This window comes from Drosophila novamexicana, unplaced genomic scaffold (genome assembly GCF_003285875.2).
Source record: "Drosophila novamexicana strain 15010-1031.04,08,12 unplaced genomic scaffold, DnovRS2.1 tig00004560-arrow-pilon, whole genome shotgun sequence".
NCBI classification, from domain to species: domain Eukaryota; kingdom Metazoa; phylum Arthropoda; class Insecta; order Diptera; family Drosophilidae; genus Drosophila; species Drosophila novamexicana.
Genome location: NW_020825054.1, coordinates 2,411,437 through 2,433,620, shown reverse-complemented (window position 1 = coordinate 2,433,620; position 22,184 = coordinate 2,411,437). Strand labels below are relative to the sequence as shown.

At 39.0% G+C, this 22,184-nt stretch overlaps 4 protein-coding genes across 7 annotated transcripts; 2 read left to right on the top strand and 2 right to left on the bottom strand.

Annotated features, from left to right (window-relative positions):
* Window positions 1-57: 57 nt before the first annotated feature.
* Window positions 58-19,583, top strand: LOC115770586 (cadherin-99C). Of its 3 annotated transcripts, XM_030715911.1 has the most exons (12): window positions 58-294; window positions 356-421; window positions 10,226-10,399; window positions 11,108-11,286; window positions 11,636-11,758; window positions 13,765-13,944; window positions 14,022-14,087; window positions 14,413-17,331; window positions 17,387-17,923; window positions 17,985-18,103; window positions 18,166-18,927; window positions 18,991-19,583. In XM_030715911.1, exons 3-12 carry the CDS (start codon window positions 10,231-10,233, stop codon window positions 19,130-19,132), a joined length of 5,196 nt encoding a protein of 1,731 aa, XP_030571771.1. In that variant the 5' UTR covers window positions 58-294; window positions 356-421; window positions 10,226-10,230; the 3' UTR covers window positions 19,133-19,583. The 3 variants fall into 3 exon arrangements, with proteins under 3 accessions (XP_030571771.1, XP_030571772.1, XP_030571774.1); XM_030715912.1 differs by lacking the exons at window positions 58-294; window positions 356-421 and adding an exon at window positions 6,114-6,198; XM_030715914.1 differs by lacking the exons at window positions 58-294; window positions 356-421; window positions 10,226-10,399; window positions 11,108-11,286 and adding an exon at window positions 11,507-11,587.
* On the bottom strand, window positions 609-2,436 carry LOC115770588. 2 transcript variants are annotated; one of them, XM_030715916.1, is made up of 2 exons: window positions 2,386-2,436; window positions 609-1,632 (listed from the first exon to the last, which is right to left on the bottom strand). In XM_030715916.1, exons 1-2 carry the CDS (start codon window positions 2,388-2,390, stop codon window positions 738-740), a joined length of 900 nt encoding a protein of 299 aa, XP_030571776.1. In that variant the 5' UTR covers window positions 2,391-2,436; the 3' UTR covers window positions 609-737. The 2 variants fall into 2 exon arrangements, with proteins under 2 accessions (XP_030571776.1, XP_030571777.1); XM_030715917.1 differs by lacking the exon at window positions 2,386-2,436 and adding an exon at window positions 1,980-2,036.
* Window positions 19,584-20,010: 427 nt separating the features above from the next.
* LOC115770589 (pyrroline-5-carboxylate reductase 3) lies at window positions 20,011-21,046 on the top strand. Its single transcript, XM_030715918.1, has 2 exons — window positions 20,011-20,820; window positions 20,881-21,046. The coding sequence occupies exons 1-2, from the start codon at window positions 20,042-20,044 to the stop codon at window positions 20,942-20,944; spliced, it is 843 nt and encodes a 280-aa protein (XP_030571778.1). The 5' UTR covers window positions 20,011-20,041; the 3' UTR covers window positions 20,945-21,046.
* LOC115770587 (pre-mRNA-splicing factor 18) lies at window positions 21,040-22,159 on the bottom strand. Its single transcript, XM_030715915.1, has one exon. It carries the CDS (start codon window positions 22,076-22,078, stop codon window positions 21,062-21,064), a length of 1,017 nt encoding a protein of 338 aa, XP_030571775.1. The 5' UTR covers window positions 22,079-22,159; the 3' UTR covers window positions 21,040-21,061.
* Window positions 22,160-22,184: the final 25 nt, after the last annotated feature.

Sequence of the window (22,184 nt, the reverse complement as noted above, 5' to 3'; positions counted from 1 at the left end):
TTTAGTTTTTATAGAGTAATTTGGGGCAGGTCGGACGCAACTACCCCTTCTAATCTTTCACCCGCAAGGGTGGGGATTTTAGGAATTCTGAAACAAGTCTGAAATTAACTTTCGCAAATGTCATTCTAAATGTAAACTAATAAGTTCCGTTTATTTCCCCACAAAAAAATTGTTTGAAAAAAGTGTAAGACACGTCTCAAATGAATTTTTAAAAAAATTCTTAGAAATGAATTTGAGCCCGGAACATCACTTACCTAATATTGGACCCAAGGACGGATGGAATTTCCAAAAAGTGTGAGATACCTCTCTAATGAATTTAAACAACGATCTGTAAAAATGAGTTTTACCATCCAAGAAATTGCATGAAAACGTTTTTCGCTACCGGACTTTCCCGATTTTGCTTACGCCTTCATCACATAAGGTAACTAGAATGAAACTTTCGGCCTCGTAGCTTTTACGGTTTGGGCTGTGCGTTGATCCCCAATAAGTCAGCCAGTCATTCAGACAATTAGTCAGGACAAACAGTTTTAAATATAAAGATAAATATATGATTCTAATTTAAATTTGATTTTATTCACTATAGTTATAAAGCCCTTCCTGGTCTGTTTATCACATTTTATGGGAAAACCGAATGGATTAGACATGTAGAGTAAAGATGTAATTACTTAGTCAATTAATGGAAACCATGTATGCGGCGTTGGTCAGATATGTTACTTCGCCAATCCTACTTTACTCTTCTAGCGAGGATAAATGATTACCCTGCCGGCGGCAGACATACACACGCGAAATACGCTGCCATCCACTTGTCGTCTAAAACGTCTGCGTTGAATTCCGCACATTTCGATATGGTTGAGAACAAATTCGATTAGCATCGATGGGAGGCGTCGGTCCGGTGTGGTTACCCACCAATCTGTGGGCGCTACCATCCAATCCTCCTCTGGCTTTAACTGAACATATGCGCTAGGAGATCCGTCTGCAGGTGTTTCGCAGGTGGAACTGCTGTACCTTGTCGCGACTGATGCCTTTCTCTGCACCATGCGGTCGTAGCCATTGTCCTTGGGAATCGTCCCTCCCAATGCCACCCAGTTGGCGGCTCTTTTTTTTGCCAGATCTATTGCATTTGGGCGCGTCTCGATTCTCCCGCCTGCCTCCCAAGACCTACGTTCTAATGGCAACGGAAACAAACGCAGATGGTTTGGGCCGACTTGGAGCACCGCTCTGGTCTGACGCAAGAAATCCAAGCCTAAAAGAACGTCGTCCGTCACGTTGGGCATCACCAGTGTGACAATATACGTGCGTGTTTGTCCCAGCAGAATCTCCACTGCCATGGCCTGCGATACGTTTGTATTCGAACCGTCAGCTAGGAGGATTTTCACTCCAACCTTTAGATGATTCGAATCTGTTTTGATCTTGTTGGCGATGTCCGCGCTGATAATGCTTCGTGTCGATCCCGTGTCTATGGTGGCAACACGACGGCGTCCATTTATGACAATCAGCGCTGCGATTCTATCTCTATGCATTAGCAGGGTGTCCATAGCTCCTAGATCTTTTGCCACAACGCACTTGGCTGCCGCTTGTGGTTTTTCCATAAGGACGTTTTTCAGAGGCTTCAGTTGGGGCCAATGGTTTGAGCTAGAGAAAAGTAATCAATTATTACTGAATTATACATATATTGCTATGAAATGAGATAAATACAAGTTGGTTGTTATACTTAAGCCCCGCTGCTTATAAAAATAACCGATTGTAATCATATTAGTTGCTTTTCGAACACAATTAAACAAATAATAATACCAAATGTAAGGTTTCAAAAGTAAAATATCCCTATATATAACAAATATTTACTGCATTTAATTGTTTTTATAGACAAATTAAATTTTTGGTTGTTTTTGTTTTTAATTGTTTTTATAGGACCTCAAACAAACAAAGAATGTTAAGTTAAGATTAGGAGAACTAAGAAAATATTTATGTTTTTTACCAACCGTATTCAGTAGATAGCAAATCTATTTTATTCAGATTCTTATCCCTGTTCTCTACGGAACTGCTCTGCGCATTTTGGAAGCTACAAAATCTTACGTTTGTTTGACGTTTGTTTTACCGCAGAGGACACACCTGAGTAAAAAAAATAATTAATTTTCTGGGCCTTAATTTTCATATCGGTACTCACCTCGTTGTGCATTAAATTATGTTGTCTTAGTTTGTCACAAATTATGTTTTTGTTGTAAAATTGCAAGCGCAAGCTTATAAAGGCCCCTGACAACTATTTCACCATTGCAAGTCGGTATGACCCACTCCCCACTAGCCGTAGCTAACCTATTGCACATATAATCACATCATACATACTCCACACATACATACATAAGTACACTAATAAATAAAGTAACTTACAACATATCCGCGCAGTAAATCCTTCTGAAGTGTGCTTTTCCGTACCCGACGGCTTTGTGATTTTATCGGCTTTAAACGGCTGCCTGCATTTTGCTATGGTGAAAATGTATTTTGTCTAATTTCCCCACACTTCTGCTAGCAGCAATGCCGACGTCTCTGGCCGTCGTATTACGCCATTTTTTTTCTTTAATGCTCACCACCCATCGTCACATCTCATTTGTGGTAATGCCAATGTGTTCCTTTTTGCTTTTTTCACTCACTTGTTTATCCAGTTGCACATTTTTGGGTCTTTCCTGCAGGGCTGAGTCGTTTCATTTGATGGCACTTGGCTGCCGAGTTATTGTTGCTTTTGAAAAAGTTAACACGTCAACTTTATACTTATGCTTTTTCGGGATCAGAAGCCCGATTTATTTTCGGTACTAAAATATCAATATGCCATTGATCCGCAAAGCTAGAAATTTAACGTTTTTTTCACCGTTTGAATTTGGTATCGACAGCTGTTTCTCTGCTGTGGTGGTTCGACGATAAGTTGGCAATCGAGAAATCCCGAAAATATAAAAAATACCAAGTTCGATTACGTCGTAAATAACGTAATGATCCGAGCTCATGTCCACATTGATGGCAAATATTACATTTTTTACCTTATTTTAGATGTAATTATTATTGTATTCAAAATAATAATTTAAATATTTATATTAATTATTCAATGAGCTTGTAGTTAGTATATTATATATATAGCTAACAAATATTATATGTATATTTAAAATAATATAAGGTAAAATTATTGACAAAGGAAAAACAAACAATAATTAATTATTTATTACTCTTAACCGGATCAGACTCGGAATTCTAATTTCCTATATAAAAAAAAAAAAAACAGGTGAAGCCAACAATATTTTTTTAATAATTCAGTAGAATGGGCGGAAATTAGAAGTTAAAAAACATTTTTTCATTACGGAAATGTCAATTTAGCATTAAGTTAAGTTGCCTTCATTTTGAAATCAGAACTATGGAAATTTTGCTAATAGTTTCACAGCATTCATTTAATAAAGCAAAACCGAGGCACTGCCTTTAGTTTCCCAAGTCAACTATTGGCTGTTCTAAATACGCATAATGGAAGTAAACGTATCAAAACATCACTAAACACGCAAAGGCAATTAAAATTGTTTTAAAACATGCAAACTCCTACAAGTAATACGTTCCTGCTACTCCAAACAGCGATCGGGGTGTTGGTTAACCAAGTTAAATAGCATACAAGCATGTTCTTCATTCGAGAGTATACGACTGTTGTATACTCTATGTACAGTTGTGCACACATATGAGTGCATTCTCACTCTAGGGAGTAACCGTTCAAATAGTGGAAGCTTTCAGAGTATGTTCGATCTTTTCCCATTCGAGGAATGGGAAGTAGGTGTATTGCTCCCCAATTAATTGCATCAAACATGCTACAGTAGGGTGTCTTTCATTTATCCCAACACGAAATCTAATTCAATTAAGCAAAGTTAATAGCCTCTGCACAACATACGTCACCGTGAATGCAGCCATTGTATGTAATTGATCTTTGCCCACAGATTGCTCTCCGTGCTCTGGCAGTGGTCATTATGTGCGCGAGGCTTTTCAAATTGAATGCGACCGAAGGATTATTCAGCTGCAGCAACAGGCGTGCAGAAATGTCTGCTAGACGCAGCAACGATTGTTTCTCCAATTTTTCACTGCAAATGATCAAATATTTATCGAATTGGGTACTATTCCTAAACATGCACCAACAAAAGTATATTATTTATATTAGATATTATTATTAATTGTAAAAAGACTTCGGCTGAGACATTATTACAAAGTTCTAAAGATAAAGATAAAGTAAGGCTGTTTTTAATTCGTCTATGAAAATACTAAATGAATTCATTGACTGGGACTCGAAAAGCGATCCTCGTGTTTAGTTACCCTCGCCGGGACACTTATGCAGCTCATCAACTGTGGACGGCATGCGCAACAGCTTAATTTACATGAATTTTACTTTTAAGCCAGTAATTGGCATATCATTTATTATAAATGCAGCATAATCTAACGATAAAGTGATAAGGTAACCTAGACAAATGCCTTTATGCTCCTCGCATTTATTTTAGTCAGATTGCGACACTTAAGCGTTGCATTAGCATCGACACCTGCGCATCGATCCGGTTATTGCCTTAACTTTGTTATGCGATTAAAAATAACCATGGCTTCGTCTTCGTCTTCAGAGGAAGCCGGGTAGGTTTAAAGACCTATCCCAAGTTAAAATAGCAAAGCACTAAATTGGCTACAGTAGTTAATGGCGATGGGTAATCATTGGTACTGTTAGTTATACGTAGTTAATTTCGCTTTTTTAGCATTATAACTGGATTCTATACGAATGCGTTTTACAGAATTTTCAATGTGTGCATATAATACAATAAATACATGCATACATGCATATATACAAGCGCAATATGTGCATGGTTGAATTGCTGTTAAGCCATTTTTGGTATTTCTTACAAATGTACATATGTACATACATATATGTATGTATGTGTATATTTTTCGAGCTCCACTTGTCGTGCAAATATTTGGTACCGTTGCATACATATGAACATATTATAAGTAGCATATGCATATACATATGTATATACATAAATACAGGTGTTTAATGACAATCATGTGGCTGTGATTTATGCAAATGGTGCAGCATAACAGCAATAGCCAAGTGCTTGGCAATTTTAAGAAAATGTAGCAAAGCATTAAAGAGACTGGCAGCAGCGGAATACGGACTCGGCGCAGGCAACGCATAATGCAAGTAACCTGCCTTTCTGCAACTTCATTCATTTAATGCGGCTAAAGGTAGGTCCTCAGAGTTTAGCTAAAAAATTTGGTCGACAGCGGAGAGAAGCAGTAGAAGAATAAAAAAAAAGGGGGAAAAAAACACGCTAACCAATAAAACAATTGAGAAGCTGTAAAAACCACAACAAAGAAGAAGAAGTCCGAACTGGTTTTTAACACAACATAACTAAAACAAGTTGAAGCTGTTTATTGAATGTTAATTTAACAGACACTGTTAACCGGTTGGAGTTCGCATTTCATTGGCTTGCAATACGCTGCACCTGCAGATCGCGATCGAATAAATACAGATATGCCAACAGTCCTCGACGTATGAATAGGGTTAGAGAACATTTAAATATTTTGTGGCTACTACCAAGTGCTAAGTGGCAAATATATTATGTTAATAAATCACACTTGTATATTTCTTACATTAACTACATTTACTTAGCTAACACTTGTAATAGAATTATTATTATCAACTATTTCCAACATATATTTACATACACACTGCACACACATTTATAGACACATGCGCATGTACATACTCATTTGTACATAATCCTTTTACTTGTATCACCAGCCAAACAAGTACCAAAACCAGTTTAACACACACAAACCAGATTTCTTAACCGTTTCGAACACAGCGCCCACTTGTTGCCGCAGTGCTGCCATGGTCGCCAAAGTCAGTTCCACGCCAGCTACCTGTGTCTTCAGGTGTTATAATCGTCGTGCGCGCTTACCTCAAATATTTAATACGAGCTCCGCGCTAGCCCCACCAGCTTAACTATGTGTACACAAAACGAACTGTAAAACTAATAAAGAAAAAGCAATCTGGCATTCTGCAACAGTTCGTGGGATTATTAATCAACTAAAATACCTTCTAAATATTGTGGTTTTCTCTGCAAATGAAGGTCTTATATAAAGCTCTGCAATGATGTGCTCATTTTTGTGAAATAAATTATAATTCAAGAAGTTGAAAAGGTAAAAGAGTCAAATAAAAAGTGTGACTAGATGAAATCATCGGTTCGTTATTTGCACCTTAAGAGATTTTACTTTCTATTACCTATATGTTTATAGGTAAAAACCAAAATCCAAACAAACCTGACAATGCAGGAAACGAAATGCAAAAATACATCAAAAGTGAAATCTTCGCGTACAGAATCCAAAAGATCAGTAAATAAAATTAGCATAAAATATGAAAACGTCGCCTCAACTATATATAAAATAGACATCGTTCTAACCAAATACATAATATCAGAATATTATAATAATTGCGTTGGCTTATAATGTGCCTGCACTCTTGTATCTCGGAGACACGGCATTTCCGTCGATTATAATTACAGGACGTCTTGGGTTACTTAGCTGACCTGAATTTCGCTTGGGAAAAGCTACATTATGTTGGGGTTGGCAATTGGGGTCACGTGTGTTGGAGAGCGTTTGCAAATAAACTGCTGTCACATGGGGACTTAGAGAGTCGCCAGACGAACAACATCAACTTGCCACACTACTTTTACTGCCCGCAACCAGAGCCACAGACACAGCCACAGCCACAGCCACAGAGAGTATTGTTGTTGTGCTGCACGTTTCGCAGATTTTTGAGCAGGTTAAAATGATTTTTGGCCAACTGATGTGGGTGCCTGTGTGTTTGTGTGTGTGTGATCGGCCATTGCCATGTTGGCAAAAGTGAAAACCTTAATCTATTCAAATCCTGAATGAATCGGCTGCCGGTGTGATAATTTATACTATATGCCAGGTAGCTTAACGAATATTAATACTTTTTATCGTATTTATGTGATAAAACGAACTCTTATTTCTCTATCGGTTTACTGTGCTCATCCCACTTAAATATAAGTAAAATCAAGTGAAAGTTATCCTTATCGGCGCGACAAACCTGATTTAACTTAAGTCAAACGCATAGTTTCATCAAAAATCCGTTTGAAATGTGCTCCATGTTGTTAAAATAAAATACATCCTACAAAATTCCAAATGTGCATCTAACCCAGGTGTAAATAAATAATATTTTTATTTATATGGAGTTTATGTGCCATTTGTATAATAAATAAAAAATAAATTTAAATAAATATTAGGTATATATATGCATAAAATAAAAATATTTTCACATGTAAGATATTTGCACAGAAATCCCATAACCGCATAACCGCACGTTACAAATCCAATTTTATCAAGGTTTTCAGCAGAAACGAGCCTCACACACTATTCAACCATTTTTTTTTAAATCTATTATACTTTCTCTGAAATTAAATATTCTTTGTGTTAAAAATAATCAGAATTTGCCTTTTGTAAGTTCTTTAAATAACAACAATTAATAGAAGTTGTTCAAAATGAAATGGTCTCTAGCATGCTTGGAGCAGAAACTTGAGGGGTTTCCCATTCAAGTGTCGAGGAGTAAAGGTACTTATCAGAATTTCAAGTACGTTTAGTTAGTCTAGTTTATTTGGCCTATTTGAAATGGAATTTCGAATGATTTGTATAAATACATGCGAATGCGAAGGCACAATTCCTTACATTTCTCTTAATCATAATCAAATTAATCTTTGGCATGATCCTAGCGATAACCCCGACAGTCATGGGCATAAGTATTTTGACGTAATTAGTCGCTTCCTTTTTCCAGTTTTTTTTCTTTAAGTTAAATCGCGCAGTATATACATGCCTCCTCAAGTATAAAGTTTTTCTATCACGGCGAAGCCAAATTGCGATTTTTTAATATCGGCGAGTTATTTTTTCCTGAGCTTATGCACGTACACAGTCCAACTTTTGTATATTTTGAGTGCATATGCATTTTTAATTTTAAGTTGAGAGTGCTGACTTGTACAGTTGGGAACATTATATGTTGAAATTGAGAAAACGACACCAGACGTAACGCTACACGTGGTCAATAAAAAAATTGGTGTCTCCAAATGCTTCAGGCCTTGATGGAAAAATTTGTGCTCACCATCTCAGTTTTAACCTTTGGCATATATACCGTTTTTCCGGTTTAAGCGGAATTCAAAGCTAGTCAAATGTCTGAAACGAAAAATATGCATACATATACATGCATAATAATATTTAGATTTAAACTATATAAGTACAAACTTTGCATAATAATTTTTAATACACGCTGCTTAAGCAGTTATTGAACTGAAGGCGAGAATGTGTACATCAAATATGTCCGATCAAGAAATACCTAGCTCTGAGTTGCTGTAAAATAAACTCGCAGTTACATATACACTTTATACACTCATTTTGATTCTGTGAAATAAGATCGAACTGCGTATAATGTGTCGATTGGGATTTTGCAACAGAGTCATGTAAGGTCTATATAGTATAGAAGATGCCTCCTTTATAAGCATATATCTGTCTTATCATGTATGTAAGCTTGGTTTAATTAATTAAAAGACTAGTCAGTAATCTGAAGTACTCGGTGTAATCATCGCGGGCTATGCTGATGCCTTATCCTAAGACCAAAACAGTCAGTACTTAGCAATTCTTTATTAATAATCATATTAAGAAAATTAGCTAGTCAAAGTCAGAGTCACATCGTAGAATAATGCGTTATATCATTTTTTACCACCACACATGTAGTTAAATTACGATATAAAACCATGAATATGTTCAATAATCAAAACTAATTATGTGTTGCCAACTATTCAGAAGCTATGTGTGAAGTTAACCACGAAATATACGCAAGATTACGTTCTTCTTTGTTGAAGCTCGGCGATGTTGTGTCGTGCACTTTTCACGAATAGGCAGACTACAAAATCTTATCTTCGAGTCCCAAAGGCCTTTATATGGTCAGTTCTAAAGTGGGCAACAAGAAAAACGCGTAGACAGCTCCAAGATGGGCAAGTTAAATATTTATTGCATATTGATGTCATGCCATTTAAGGTGCTGCCAGCCACCTTTTTGCATATATAAATACATACTTATAGCTGCTTTTGAAGATATCCTTAAGCAGAAGTACCTTCTTTAACTGAAAACTTGTCTTTATTTATATGTATTTATGCAGTCCACATTTTAGTGGCGCGCTACTTGTGCATTTACAATTATCAACAATTTTAAAGTGAAAAATTGCAGTTACACATTACGTCTATTATCGTTCTCTGCCGTTTCCACTCGCGTTATTTTTAAAACCGTTTTGTTTTTGATTTAATCCACTTTAAGCCACAAATACTCCGTGGCCAACACCAGCGAGAGCTGAAACTATTATATACACTAATACACAAACTTTCATCTACAAGCGAACCCAACCAAAACAGATTTTTGCTTAAAGCATAAAGCATTATATTTACATACTAGCAGCTATAACCCGGCATTGCCCGTGGCAGGGATAAAATAAGTTTTTTGAAACTAATCGGACGGTAAACAAATAACTTTCATACAATCGTTTTCCGCCGTTTTCCACTGTTGAGAGTGGGACTTTCGCTATACAGGTATTAGTTATGTTCCTATGTAGAGCTCTGAAAATAAGTTTAAGGTAAATCTGATAAAACTTAAAACTGCACCTAAAAAATCTTAGAATCGCATTTCTGCCGAGGATGCTTTGATTCTGCGAAAAATGTGAAACACGTCTCAAATGATTTGTCATATAGAACCTTGAAAATGATTTTGAGCGCAAAACGTCGTCATCCACGAAATCTTTGACCCCCATTTCCACCAAGGAGGAATACATTTTTGGAAAAGTGTGAACTACCCCTTTGAAATTGAGTTTAAGGACCATCGGATGTTAAACAAAAAAATGTCAGACAAACATTTTTCACGATTTTTCCATATTTGCGGGTGGAATTTTTAGAATCACCGTCTTAACGTGCACCTTCATAACATAAGGTAACTACAGTGAAATTTTCAGCTTTCTAGCTCTTACGGTTTGGGATGTGCGTTATCATCAATCAGTCAGTCAATCGGTCAGTCATTCAGTCAGTCAGTTAGGACAAACAGTTTTATATATAGGGATTATTATTGTTATTATTATTGTCAATTACATTTTCTAAGTTATTTTGCTTCCTTGCAGTTAAAATGATTTCACACAAAGCGACCACACCTCTGGGACCTGGCTTTTTGGGACTTCTTCTGCTGCTATGTAGCTGCCAATATACAGTCGGTGTTTTGGGTAAATCCCAAATGTGCGAGGTGGAAACGGGCCAAACTAACATAATACTGGATATAGAAGAGAGTCGAGGGAATTGTAAGTATATTTCAATTCTATGAGTATATACAAAGTAATATGTTAAATCAATATTCCCTGATCTAGCTTATGTAGGCTATCTTAGTCAATAAATATATGCTTTTATTCAACTACATAGGACACTTACAAGAAATAAAATATAATTGGAATAATGAATGCATGGTTCGATAGACTACAGTTTCCAAGACAATCAAATCTAATTAAATACGCGTATTATAACAGCAACAAGATAAAGGAAATGGTAAAGACTCAACTGTAGTTTCTCATCGCATGAGACACAGATTCTCACATACAAATACGATTGGCTTTGTGACAATACTTACTGGCAGAAAGTTTGAGACGCAGCTAAATTTAAAGTAGAAGAAATGTTCTGGTCACACATGTTGATTTCATTTTTGCAAGTATTGAACTTAAATGGATAGACATAGACATGGCCGATCCACTTACGAGGGAAAACGGAAAAGTGGAAATCGAATCCGTAGTTTCCGTTCCTCTGTGTGTCTGCACACATTTTCCAATAATTGAGTAGAAAATGATTGTCCCAGCATTTTTCATATAAATACTTCAAGTCACAAAGACAAAGTGAAAGGTGCATACATGCCCTTCTTGTCAGTTCTGTTTACCAGCTTTCCGACTGAGCTTCGGTTCTCAATAGTCCAAAGATGTCGTCTTTTAAGTAATTATTTATTTTATTTGAATCATCCACAGTCACTGGACAAAGTACAACACCTGCACAGCTGCCTATTTTTGGTGATCCATACACGGAAATTGCGCTCGATCTAGTCTTTCCAAAGGGACATCCGACTTTCCTACTAGAGGGAAAGAATCTGAAGCTGATTCAGCCACTTGATCGCGATGAGGAGAATCTTAGTCACATTGTGTTCCAGGTGAGTTATTGCATTGACTTTTACTTATTCAGTTACGTTCCTGAAACTTGATTTATGTATGTATTTAATTGTCAGAAAGCTCTTATAATTTTACTTAGATACTAACATGAGTAAACGCATCAAATCTACGGCTTATATTCTTTAAATAAGTTATTTCGTTTTTATAAAAATTAACTTGAACGACATCTTTTGTTAAATCAATTTTGAATAATGTCAGCTGTTAGATATATCAAGAACCTCCCTCCCCCAACTAACTTCCAAGTTGCGAATTGTAACGCAAAACAAAGTCTGTAGATGAAATGTAAGCAGAATACTAATTCTAAAACATTCAATATAATTATGTGTTTAGGTCTCATGCACCATACGCGAGTCAAATAAGAAGCGCAATATTCCGATCATTGTAAGGGTATCCGATGTCAACGACAATGCACCACATTTTATGAACACACCCTATGAAATCACTGTACCAGAGGTAAGTAATAATCTCCTATAGCAAGTACTTATACCTTATGTACATCTACTGCGATAAGTATATTTGTACAATTTTAACACTTCTTGACATGATTCATTTAAAACAGATGTCAGTTTTTCCTTTTATTGAGTGCTGAGACCAAAATGTCTTTACAGCAACCTGTTGAAAGAAAAAGAGACATCTCGGATCACATAAATTTTCTTTCTAAATTAAACTTTCGATTTCCGTAAAACTCTTTAGGTCCGTCCTCCTGTCTGTCCGTCTGTCTGAGTACACTTTTATCACATATGCAAATTAAGTATGTTATAGATTTTTATTGGCTCTTCCGTTGTCATAATTGAAATGTATTTCACGTGTTTTGAGAGGTTAAAGGAGCCAGGTACATATATCAATTTTGGTAGTTGTGATTTTTGGTCCATGGAATACAATTGAATGATATGCTTGTGCTCACAGTGATTAGAAAGATATGTGAAAGATAATGTCAGACGTTACGAATATTTGGGTCTGGTTATCTGGGCGCACGCTGCAAAAAGAAATGATAATTAGATATTTTTCTGGTGATCAGGAAAATGTATCATTTATGGTTATACGTTTTTACTGTCACAATAAACATTTGTGACAGCCTTGCGGCCCATTCCTATGGTCATCCAAGCCCGAAACATTCCTCGACATGTTGCACCTTGCCAAAGATCGCATACTACAAGCCAAATAGCAACCGCTTGCCATTTAATATACCTGTGCTCTATGCAGGCAGCGAAACCAATTGAAAAGTTCAATCCGATGACTAAGTAACTTCTCGCCCGCGACCAGCAGCCGGAATGATGGGGCACAGGTAACAGGTAACCCTGAGGGCGGGAGGCGGCTCGTGTACTGCCCGGCTGCAGAGGGGGCCAACATACTTACAGATACTACTTACAAGCCTACATTGTGATAGTTAAATGTAAAAGGCTGTTTGCTTCTTGCCCGTTATATAACTGCACTTTTGGTGCATCTCAATGTGGTTGGGCACGTTTTGTCACCCAGCTTGTTTTTTGTTGTTGCTGTTGCTGTTGTTGTTGTTGTTGTTGGCTTTGCAGCAGCGGTGCCGCCTGAAGCCGTCCGGCACAGTCTGAAGAGGCCAACAACAATAGCAATAGCCGTGGCTACCTAATTTTCATGAACATGCCATTTTTGGTTTCCGGCGCATCGTATTTAGCATATTTGCACGGCATAAAACGGTAACAATCATTATCGTAACTTTTATTGTTTCTCCATCTATAAGTCAAATGTATCAACATTTTGCGGCCAGTTCTAAGGTTTTAAGGCATCCACCGATATTTTCAATGAACAGTCGCATAAGCTTATTTAAACTTAATTATAGCCTTTGGCGAGGTCCGACTAACTTCTCAAAATGGGTAAAAGGGGCACATTAGTTTAGGTTATGTATATATACCGATATATATGTTTATATATGACAAACTTGTATGTATTGTATATATTCTTGATCTTGAATTAAGCGTGTCTGTCGTTAGACCGTCTATGTGAAGGCGCCAATGTCGGAAATTATAGAAGCAGGTTAGGCGCGGAACAATTTTATAAGTTTTTTTAATATCACCCGCTATTCACTGCACAATTCAAAAAGATTAGTTGTTTGCTCCAGAGTATCTTCTACTATCGGCTACTATAATTTTGTCATGAAATGTGTAAGGCATAGAAGCATATTCTAGTACACAGATTCAAGATCGATATCAACAGCCGATCTGTCTGTCTGTTTCTATGCAATCTTTTCTCTTAGTCCATCCGTTTTTTTTTTCAATCTGTTTTTCAAGATATTTTCATTAAACTCAGCACTTATGAGCTTCACTATTCTATTCATATGTGCAAAACCGTAAGAAAAGTGTATTAAATATTTGGCATGTCGAAGGTATACAAATTTATATTGATCAACATATTAGGATCATAAAGAATAAATAGTTTTAAATTCATTTTAACTAATGCTAATAATTTAATTATATATTTTACTATAGAGCACACCGTTAGAAACGACTGTGTATAGGAATATACAAGCGCTCGATAAAGATGCTGGCGTAAATGGTCTAGTCGAGTATTTTATAGTTAAGGGCAATATCAACACGACCGAGGATGATAAGTTGACTAGCGCCGATGGTTTTGGAACTTTCGCAATATCATTTCCCCACCAAGGACAGGTAAATGACAAAGGATCCACATAATATGTACATCTGAGTATGGAATATAATTCGCATTGATTTTCCCATATTTCAAGGTGACAGTGGCCAAGACGTTGGATTACGAAAAGATACAACGATTTTATTTGACCATTGTAGCATCGGTAAGTAAAATGTTATGGCAATAACGAGATTGTTTTATATGTAATTCAGTATTATAAATATAAGATTGAGTAGATGCTTCAAAGGTAAAATAGCATTTTACGCATGAAGTCTGAGTCTGAGTCTGAGTCCCACTATAAAACTTGCCCTGAGGCAATATATCAGGGGAAAAGCTGGGATTTTCTAAAGGGCATTAACTTTTTGCAATTTTTCATTTTGAATGTTCTTATTTATTTATTTTATTTTCTTATTCCTCAATGTATATGAAGTTTATCAAACCAGAAAAATAGTTTATATTGTATTCTTGCAATTTAATTCTTTATTTAGGATCGTGCGCGAAATGTTTCAGAACGTCTATCTTCGACCACCACTCTGACCGTAAACATAGCCGATTCTGATGATATGGACCCGTCTTTTATCTACCGTGGATGTGTGCTACTGGATGGTGCTTGTATTAATCCCGAGTACACTGCGTCCGTACCTGCAGGCTCGGTGCAAGGTGTGCTTAATGTTCTACCGGAACGAATACAGGCCGTGGATCTGGACACAATTAGTTCGCGAATACGTTATAGCTTTGCCAGTGGAATTCCCGGCAACTACGCGGACTACTTTGAAATTGATGAGGAAACGGGTGTTTTAAAGCAGATTAAAGCAGTTGATACATCGACAGCCAAAAGATATGATATTATAGTGCGAGCCGAAGAGATCTCACCGGCTCCACGTCGTTTCACAACGGCTAAACTGACTATTGCTGTGAAGCCAGTGGATGCAAACCCACCGGTTATATCGTCCTCTGATATCGTGGGATATGTTGATGAGAATTCACCAATCGGCACGAAAGTTGTGGATGCAAATGGAATACCAATCTCTTTAAGGACAACAGACGATGATTTGGGTGAGGACGATCCAAAGCCCGACTATATATATGAATTGACGACGCCGTCATTTAATGTGACGAGCAATGGAATTCTGATTGTCAACGAAGAAGGCCTAGACCGTGATCCACCTGCGCCAGGACGCTACAAGTTTCAGGTTGTCGCACGGGAGCCCCGAACAAACGCGGCCAGTGCCCCACTGAGCCTAACCGTACATTTACGTGATGTTAACGATAACGCTCCGAAGCTGGCGATGGTTGCTCCCATTTCAATTTCAGCCGGCGATCAGCACGAACAGCGCTTGGTGGCACAAATGATGGCAACGGACATTGATGAGGGTGCTAATGCCGTAGTCGCTTACTCTATATACCATGTCTCCAATAATGGCATGCAAAAATTCCATATTAACGAGCAAACCGGAGAGATTCAAACTCGAGGACGCTTGCTCGCCGGAGAGCAATACAGCATAACGGTCCAGGCAACTGACATTGGTGGGCTCTCCTCCCAGGCAATTGTTGAGGTGACCGTAACACCGGGCCCAAATACAAAACCGCCTCGATTTACTCACGTGCTGTACGAAGTGCAGGTTAGTGAAGGTGCTGAAATTAATTCAACGGTCACAGTCGTACATGCCGATGACCCGGAAAACGATCCAGTTGTCTACTCCATCATATCCGGTAACGATCTTCGGCAATTCTCTGTTGGCCAGCAAAGTGGTGTTATTATGGTTATACGGAAACTAGATCGCGAGAGCCTCACACGTTATCAGCTAATTGTGAAAGCGGAAGACAACGGTGGCCTGTCCAGCAGTGCCACAGTTAACATTAAGGTTACCGATATCAACGATAAAAATCCCGAGTTCGATGAGCTTAGTCAGCCCTATGTGTTCCATGTGGATGAGGGCTTGGAAGATGCTTTTGTGGGCGTTGTGCATGCCACAGATGCGGACGAGGGTGTCAATGCTGAGATAACATACTCAATACCCACGGATATACCATTCTCTATCAATAATAAATCCGGCGAGATACGCACCGCTGATAAGCTAGACTTCGAGCGACTCAATGAATACAAATTTGTGGTGACAGCCAAGGATGGAGCACCCGATGCCCGGCTGGGTACGGCAAGTGTCACAGTTGTTGTTCACGATCTGCCAGATGAGGTGCCAAAGTTTAATGATGCCAGCATCAGTGTACGCATTCCAGAAAACATGCCCAACTTTCTGGTGGCCACAGTACAAGCCCATGATCCGGACTCCACACCAGAAATCACATATGTGCTGCGAAAAGGCGATGCCGAGCTGTTTAAAGTCTCCCCCGATACGGGCGAAATTCGCACAACAAAGGGCTTGGACTACGAAAAGCAGCAACAGCATCAGTTGATCATTGGAACCATTGAAAATGACGGAGATGCACTGGGCGATACTGTGCGCATCGAGGTCGAGGTCGAGGATCGCAATGATGTACGCCCTGTGTTCATATCGGTACCCGGTCCGGTAACTGTCAACGATGACCAGCCCATTGGATCAGTGATAGCGACCATGCCCGCAATTGATGGCGATGGAACGCCACCGGGCAACGTGATTCGGTACGAGCTAGTTGGGCGTGGCAAAGCCCTGAAATATTTTCAAGTTGATCCAGATACAGGGGCAGTGCGTATTCGCGATGAGCTGCGCAAGCAAGAGGATACCGAGTACCAGGTGGACATCCGAGCTTATGATATGGGGGAACCGCAGCTTAGTTCAGTTGCCATGCTGCCAGTTTTTGTCCGCCATCTGTTGATTGATTCCGACGAAGAGAACTTAATGGAAAATCAGATGAACAGCGAGAAAGGCCCAAATACAAACTCAGAAACAGTCGGACTAGCCTTTGGTGATGACAGCTACGTCCTCAGTGTGCCTGAGTCCACAGCCGTGAATAGCACGTTGAAGTTAATTCAAATCATGAACTCCAAAAAACCATCCAAGGGAGCACCAAACTTTAAGTGCGAATTCGTTCGGGGAAATGAGCAGGGCGTCTTTGAGCTGAGCTTCGAAGATTATGGCTGCCTGCTGATACTTGCCAAGCCCTTGGATTTTGAAAGTAAAATATCGTATACTCTGGAGCTACAACTGGTCTCGCAGAGGTATTTTGTGAGTCCACGTAAGGATCGCACCACCGTCAATATCATGGTGCAAGATGAGAACGATAATCCACCAGAATTCATATTTAATCGACTTCACGGCCAGAATGAAACCTATTATGCGGTTGTCACACCCGAAATGGACGTTGACACAACCATATTGCAAGTACGCGCCATCGATCGGGATTCCGGTAAATTTGGTTTACTAAGATACAAGCTCTATGATGAAGAGGATTTCCGCAACGAAAATCTAGTAAGCTACTAGGACTCTGTTTACTAACAAGATTTTAACTCTAGTTTTTTTGCAGCCTTCTTCATACTTTATGTTAGCTGAGGATACGGGTACTTTGCGTACCGCGAGACCTTTCAATGATGCCAAATTCCCCATGGTATTCTACGTGGAGGCCAGCGATAATGATGCCCAGGAGCAGGGCTCGCATCACACAAGAGCCCGCATCGTAGTGAATCAGTTAACAGATGTAAACCGTTTGGCACTGGCTTTCTCGAATGCCGCACCCAATAAGATTCGGAACCATTACACGGCATTGGAAGAGCTGCTTGAGGAGAGGACCAATGGCTTAGTCAGTGGCATTGAACGTATTAGCAATCGGAAGTACGCAACGAGCAACGGCACGGTTGTCGAAAATCCCGAAGCAACCGATGTCTGGTTTTATCTAATCGATCCAAAATCGGAGAAGCTACTAGGCCGTAACGACAGCATCATCCAAGAGACGCTGCTGGAATCATCAGTGAGCTCGGAACTTAACATGGCGGCATCGAACCTAGCGCACGCTAATGCCGATGGCATACATGCACCAATTCAGATAAAAGAGCATGTGCACAAGGTAAGAAAAAATAGTGGGAGAATCTAGGAGGCAATACAATAATAGAAATAACTCATTAAAGATCAAAGCAGCAATTGCCATCGATGATGAAGTATTTTCTTTTACGCTTATATCCATATCGATTATTATCCTAATTCTGGGTACAGTCGGCATAATATACATATGCATATCTTGGTCCAAGTAAGTAATAAGTACTTGAATGCATTAGGAATTCCCTACCAAATGTTTATTTTCTTATGCAGATATAAGAACTTCAAGCAGCGCATTCGGCATTACTCGGCACCAACTCCGACACGCTACGATCCCGTGATCGTCAACTCGCAAGCCGCAAATTCTGTCGATGCTGTGGCCAACTTGAAGGAGTATGAAACGCAAATGCTGGCCATGGCTGTGCCACCGGATGGGGACGAGGATTTACAACTGGATTTTAGCGCAAAGAACCATGCATTTTCTCTAGACAATGTCAGCTATATAACACACAAGCAGAATAGCGGAGGCGGAGCCGGAGGAGAACTGCAGTCGAGTCCCGCGCATTTGGATGCGAGCACGGGAACAATTTCCACCATTCGCCATAATAATCTCAATAACATAGCCAATAATATGAACAACAATAACAACAACAACAACAATTTAACACTAAACAATCGTCAGAATACATTTAATCGCACACTAGAAATGAATTCCCGCAACAATGCCAATCCCCTGGGCATTCCCGGAAATGGCAACCCAGCCACCCTAACCTTGGGGCGTATCAAGCACCATAATAGCAATCAATATCAGAATGATGGCTACAAATATGACACTTCAAGCCGGAATAATTTGGCCAATGCAAATGCCCAGAACAATGGCTACAGTACGATGGGTAGACGCGGCAATACTTTTGGTGGTATCGCCTCATTGAACGGGGGCAACGAGTTCATGACTAACACTCTGGGTCGGAATAACCAGCAAAACAATCGTGTATACGCTGGCGAATTGCCCATAGCCAATCCGTTGTTTCAAAGGTGGGCTTATTGAATGTTCTCCCTTCTAACTCATAGCATACTTATCAATTTTCAAAATTTTAGATCGAACGGCGATGTGAGTCAAAATCATATGAGTTTCACCAATGAAAATGTGATTTTCGGTAAGCGAGACTACGGACAAATGAGCTTCTCATATTTAAACGACTTGGATCGGTCTGAGGTGGAGACAACAACAGAGCTATGAATAGAAAACTAACTGCAAATTAGTGTCAAATTGGGTGTATTTATTAATTTTGTATTTATGTACATAAGTATGTCATTTGCATTAAATGAATTTAAGTAGCTGTATATTCTCAAAAATGTTATAGATAATTAAACTGAATGAGCTGTTGCCATCATATTGAGAATGTGTATATATAATTTAAAATATAAAGAAGAAACTGATAAGATTGAATTATTTTTGTACATAAGCAGCCACAAACTGCAGTCATTAGTTTTACAAAGTTAAAGTATGCAAGCATATCGCATTTAGAGAAAGATTGATTTTGTAAAAAAAATATTACCATTTTTTCATAGGCAAAATGGGACAAAGTAAAATAAGTAATACAATATAAATTGTAAGTTCTTAAACTATTTTTTATCAAAATTTTCAATAAAAATTTGGTCACAGCCGCAGTCCGTCAGGCCTGTTAAACTATGTGCATGTGAGCATTATTATTATTATAAAATAAAGTTTAAATAATTTCAAAAGTCGAGTTTTATGCGAATACATATCCAGGCCTAGGAATAAATATTTTCTTAAAACCCTTTTATACATAGCTTGTAGTTTTTGTGAATGCTTCTTTATTATATTTAACAGCTATCATATTAGTTGGATTTTTCGTTTACCACGTGCACAGCATATGACTTATTAAATGGCTCTTCCACTTAGTCTTGAATAAAGTCGAATTAGCACCTATTAGTCATACATTTGAAAAGACGTTTTTTTCGTGGACTAAAATACATGCACACTTATTTACTATTTAGTATGTACACATGTATATTCATTTTATAAATATGAACTTTTGTATTTTTCCTTTACCGAGGCATGGTCACACAATTATACAAATAATAATCGATAAGTCAATTTTTCGTGCTTCTGCAAACCGGCGAGATGGCAAAGTTAGATGAGCGTATTGGATTTATTGGAGGCGGAAATATGGCATTTTCGATTGGTTCCGGCCTTATTCGCGGTGGAATTGTTAAGGCCAGCCAGGTGATGGTGTCAGGACCGCATATTGAAAATCTGTCCCGCTGGCGTGAACTAGGCGCAACTACAACTGATGAAAACAACGACGTATTGGAGCACACCGATATTATTTTCATCTGCGTAAAGCCTCATATGCTGGAGCCTTGTGCAGCACAGCTTAAATACAAACACGTTCCGTCGGCAAAAGACGCAAACAAGCTGTTCGTCTCAGTTTTAGCAGGCACAACCCTACAAGCGTTAGAGGAGACATTCGCGTTCATAGGAATATCGGGCTTAAAAATGATACGAACAATGCCCAATACTTCTATGCAGGTAGGAGAGGGATGCACTGTTTACACTGGCAATGCGCATGTCGCACACCAGGATCTAGAAAAAGTTCATTTAATGCTAAACTCATTGGGTTTGGCGCAACAAATACCAGAGCCAATGATCGACGCAGTCACTGGTGTGACCGGCTGCGGACCAGCTTTTGTTTATACCATTATTGAGTCTCTTGCCGATGGTGCAGTGAAACAGGGAGTACCACGTCAGATGGCATTACAATTTGCCGCACAGACTTTACTAGGCGCCGCCAAGACGGTGCTTTTGACCGGAAAGCATCCAGCTGTCCTGCGCGATGAGGTATGTTCACCTGGTGGCTCAACTATCGTCGGCGTACATGAGCTGGAAAAGGGAAACCTCAGGTAGAGAACACACAAATCAAAATCCGGGAAAAACCAATTAGATTGCATTTTCTTTTGCAGAGCTACGATTATTAATGCCGTGGAGAAGTCTTCATTACGCTCAGCTGAGCTGGGCAAAAAGTAAAGTGTCCCAAACCATTGAGTGTGTTCCTCTACAGGTAAACCTCCCTAGGCATATACGACAAAAAGTTCCATTTAAATATACTAAAGTCGGTGATATAATCAACTCATGTACATATATTTATTCACGATCCTTTTTGCTTACATACTCGACACATTTGGATGGATCGGTTGGAAAGTATTCCTGGCATTTGGTCATCAACCGCTTCAGTCCCTGAATATACTTTCGCTGTGTTTCGTCGTTCATAACATGAGCGACGTTTTTTGAGAAAATCTTTTCGCGTCCTGTTCTGGCATGTATGCCCACCATGGTAACTCCAATTGGCCATGGAGCATTGCCTATAGCCATTTCCAAATAGGCATCACTTGCTGATATGTAATTGCGATTCAGCAAATGCTTACATATGTCCCGTAAGCTGTCAAGAATGTCTTCGGGCAAGGTGTGATGCTTCAGTTTACGAAATAATGGCTTCACATACTCCTTCGTCTGTGTGTAAATGACTCGAGTCATTTTCACTTTCGTCGACATTTTCTCATGTTTGGTGTAGCTGGCGATCTGTGCGTTCCACAACTTTAGAAGAAATGTTAAAAGGGTTATGATGACGTCCATATCATAGTCTTTGTTTCGGCCCATTTTTTGAGCCATCGCCTGTATACTCTCCCAGGAAATGGATTCGTCTAGCTCCGTGAAGTCCGATTTCTTATCCTCCTTGGCTGTGGGTGTGTTGGCGAACATTTCCTGCAGATATGCTGCATCCACCTGCTCCATTGCTTCCTGGAAATCGTTGCGGAAGCCGCGGTTGGCTTCGGGCTGTGAAATCTCGCAAATTCGTAATCTATCAAATGCTTCCGGCTCAGTCTCGCCGAATAATAGCACAGGTTCGCCGCGCTCTCGTAGTCGACGTATAACTTCAAGGCGAGGTAAAATATTCTGTCCATCAGCTACAAAACTGTATGCGCCCTCAGCCCTAGGCTCCACAACTTGCTCTTGTTTCTTGTAGCCCACTTTTTGTAGTACTTCCTCGGTGTCCTTAGCACTGAGGTCGCCGCGGCGAAAGAACTTCTTTTTATCATCCACCAATTGCTTTTCCTCAAGTAACTTGCGTTTGCGAGCGATTTCGGCTTTTAATATCTCCATTGCTACTTATTTACAACGAACAAACTGTAAATAAAATTACAACTAAAGGGTATGACCATCTCTCAAATAAATTGGTAATTGAAATGAATTTAAGTATCGGTGTGAC

Coding starts and splice junctions, on each gene's coding strand:
- LOC115770586 (XM_030715911.1), top strand. CDS start 10,231: ATGATTTCACACAAAGCGACCACACCTCTGGGACCTGGCTTTTTGGGA. Junction 10,400..11,107: donor AGAAGAGAGTCGAGGGAATT/GTAAGTATATTT, acceptor AATCATCCACAG/TCACTGGACAAAGTACAACA. Junction 17,332..17,386: donor ATTTCCGCAACGAAAATCTA/GTAAGCTACTAG, acceptor GTTTTTTTGCAG/CCTTCTTCATACTTTATGTT.
- LOC115770589 (XM_030715918.1), top strand. CDS start 20,042: ATGGCAAAGTTAGATGAGCGTATTGGATTTATTGGAGGCGGAAATATG. Junction 20,821..20,880: donor CTGGAAAAGGGAAACCTCAG/GTAGAGAACACA, acceptor TTTCTTTTGCAG/AGCTACGATTATTAATGCCG.
- LOC115770587 (XM_030715915.1), bottom strand. CDS start 22,078: ATGGAGATATTAAAAGCCGAAATCGCTCGCAAACGCAAGTTACTTGAG.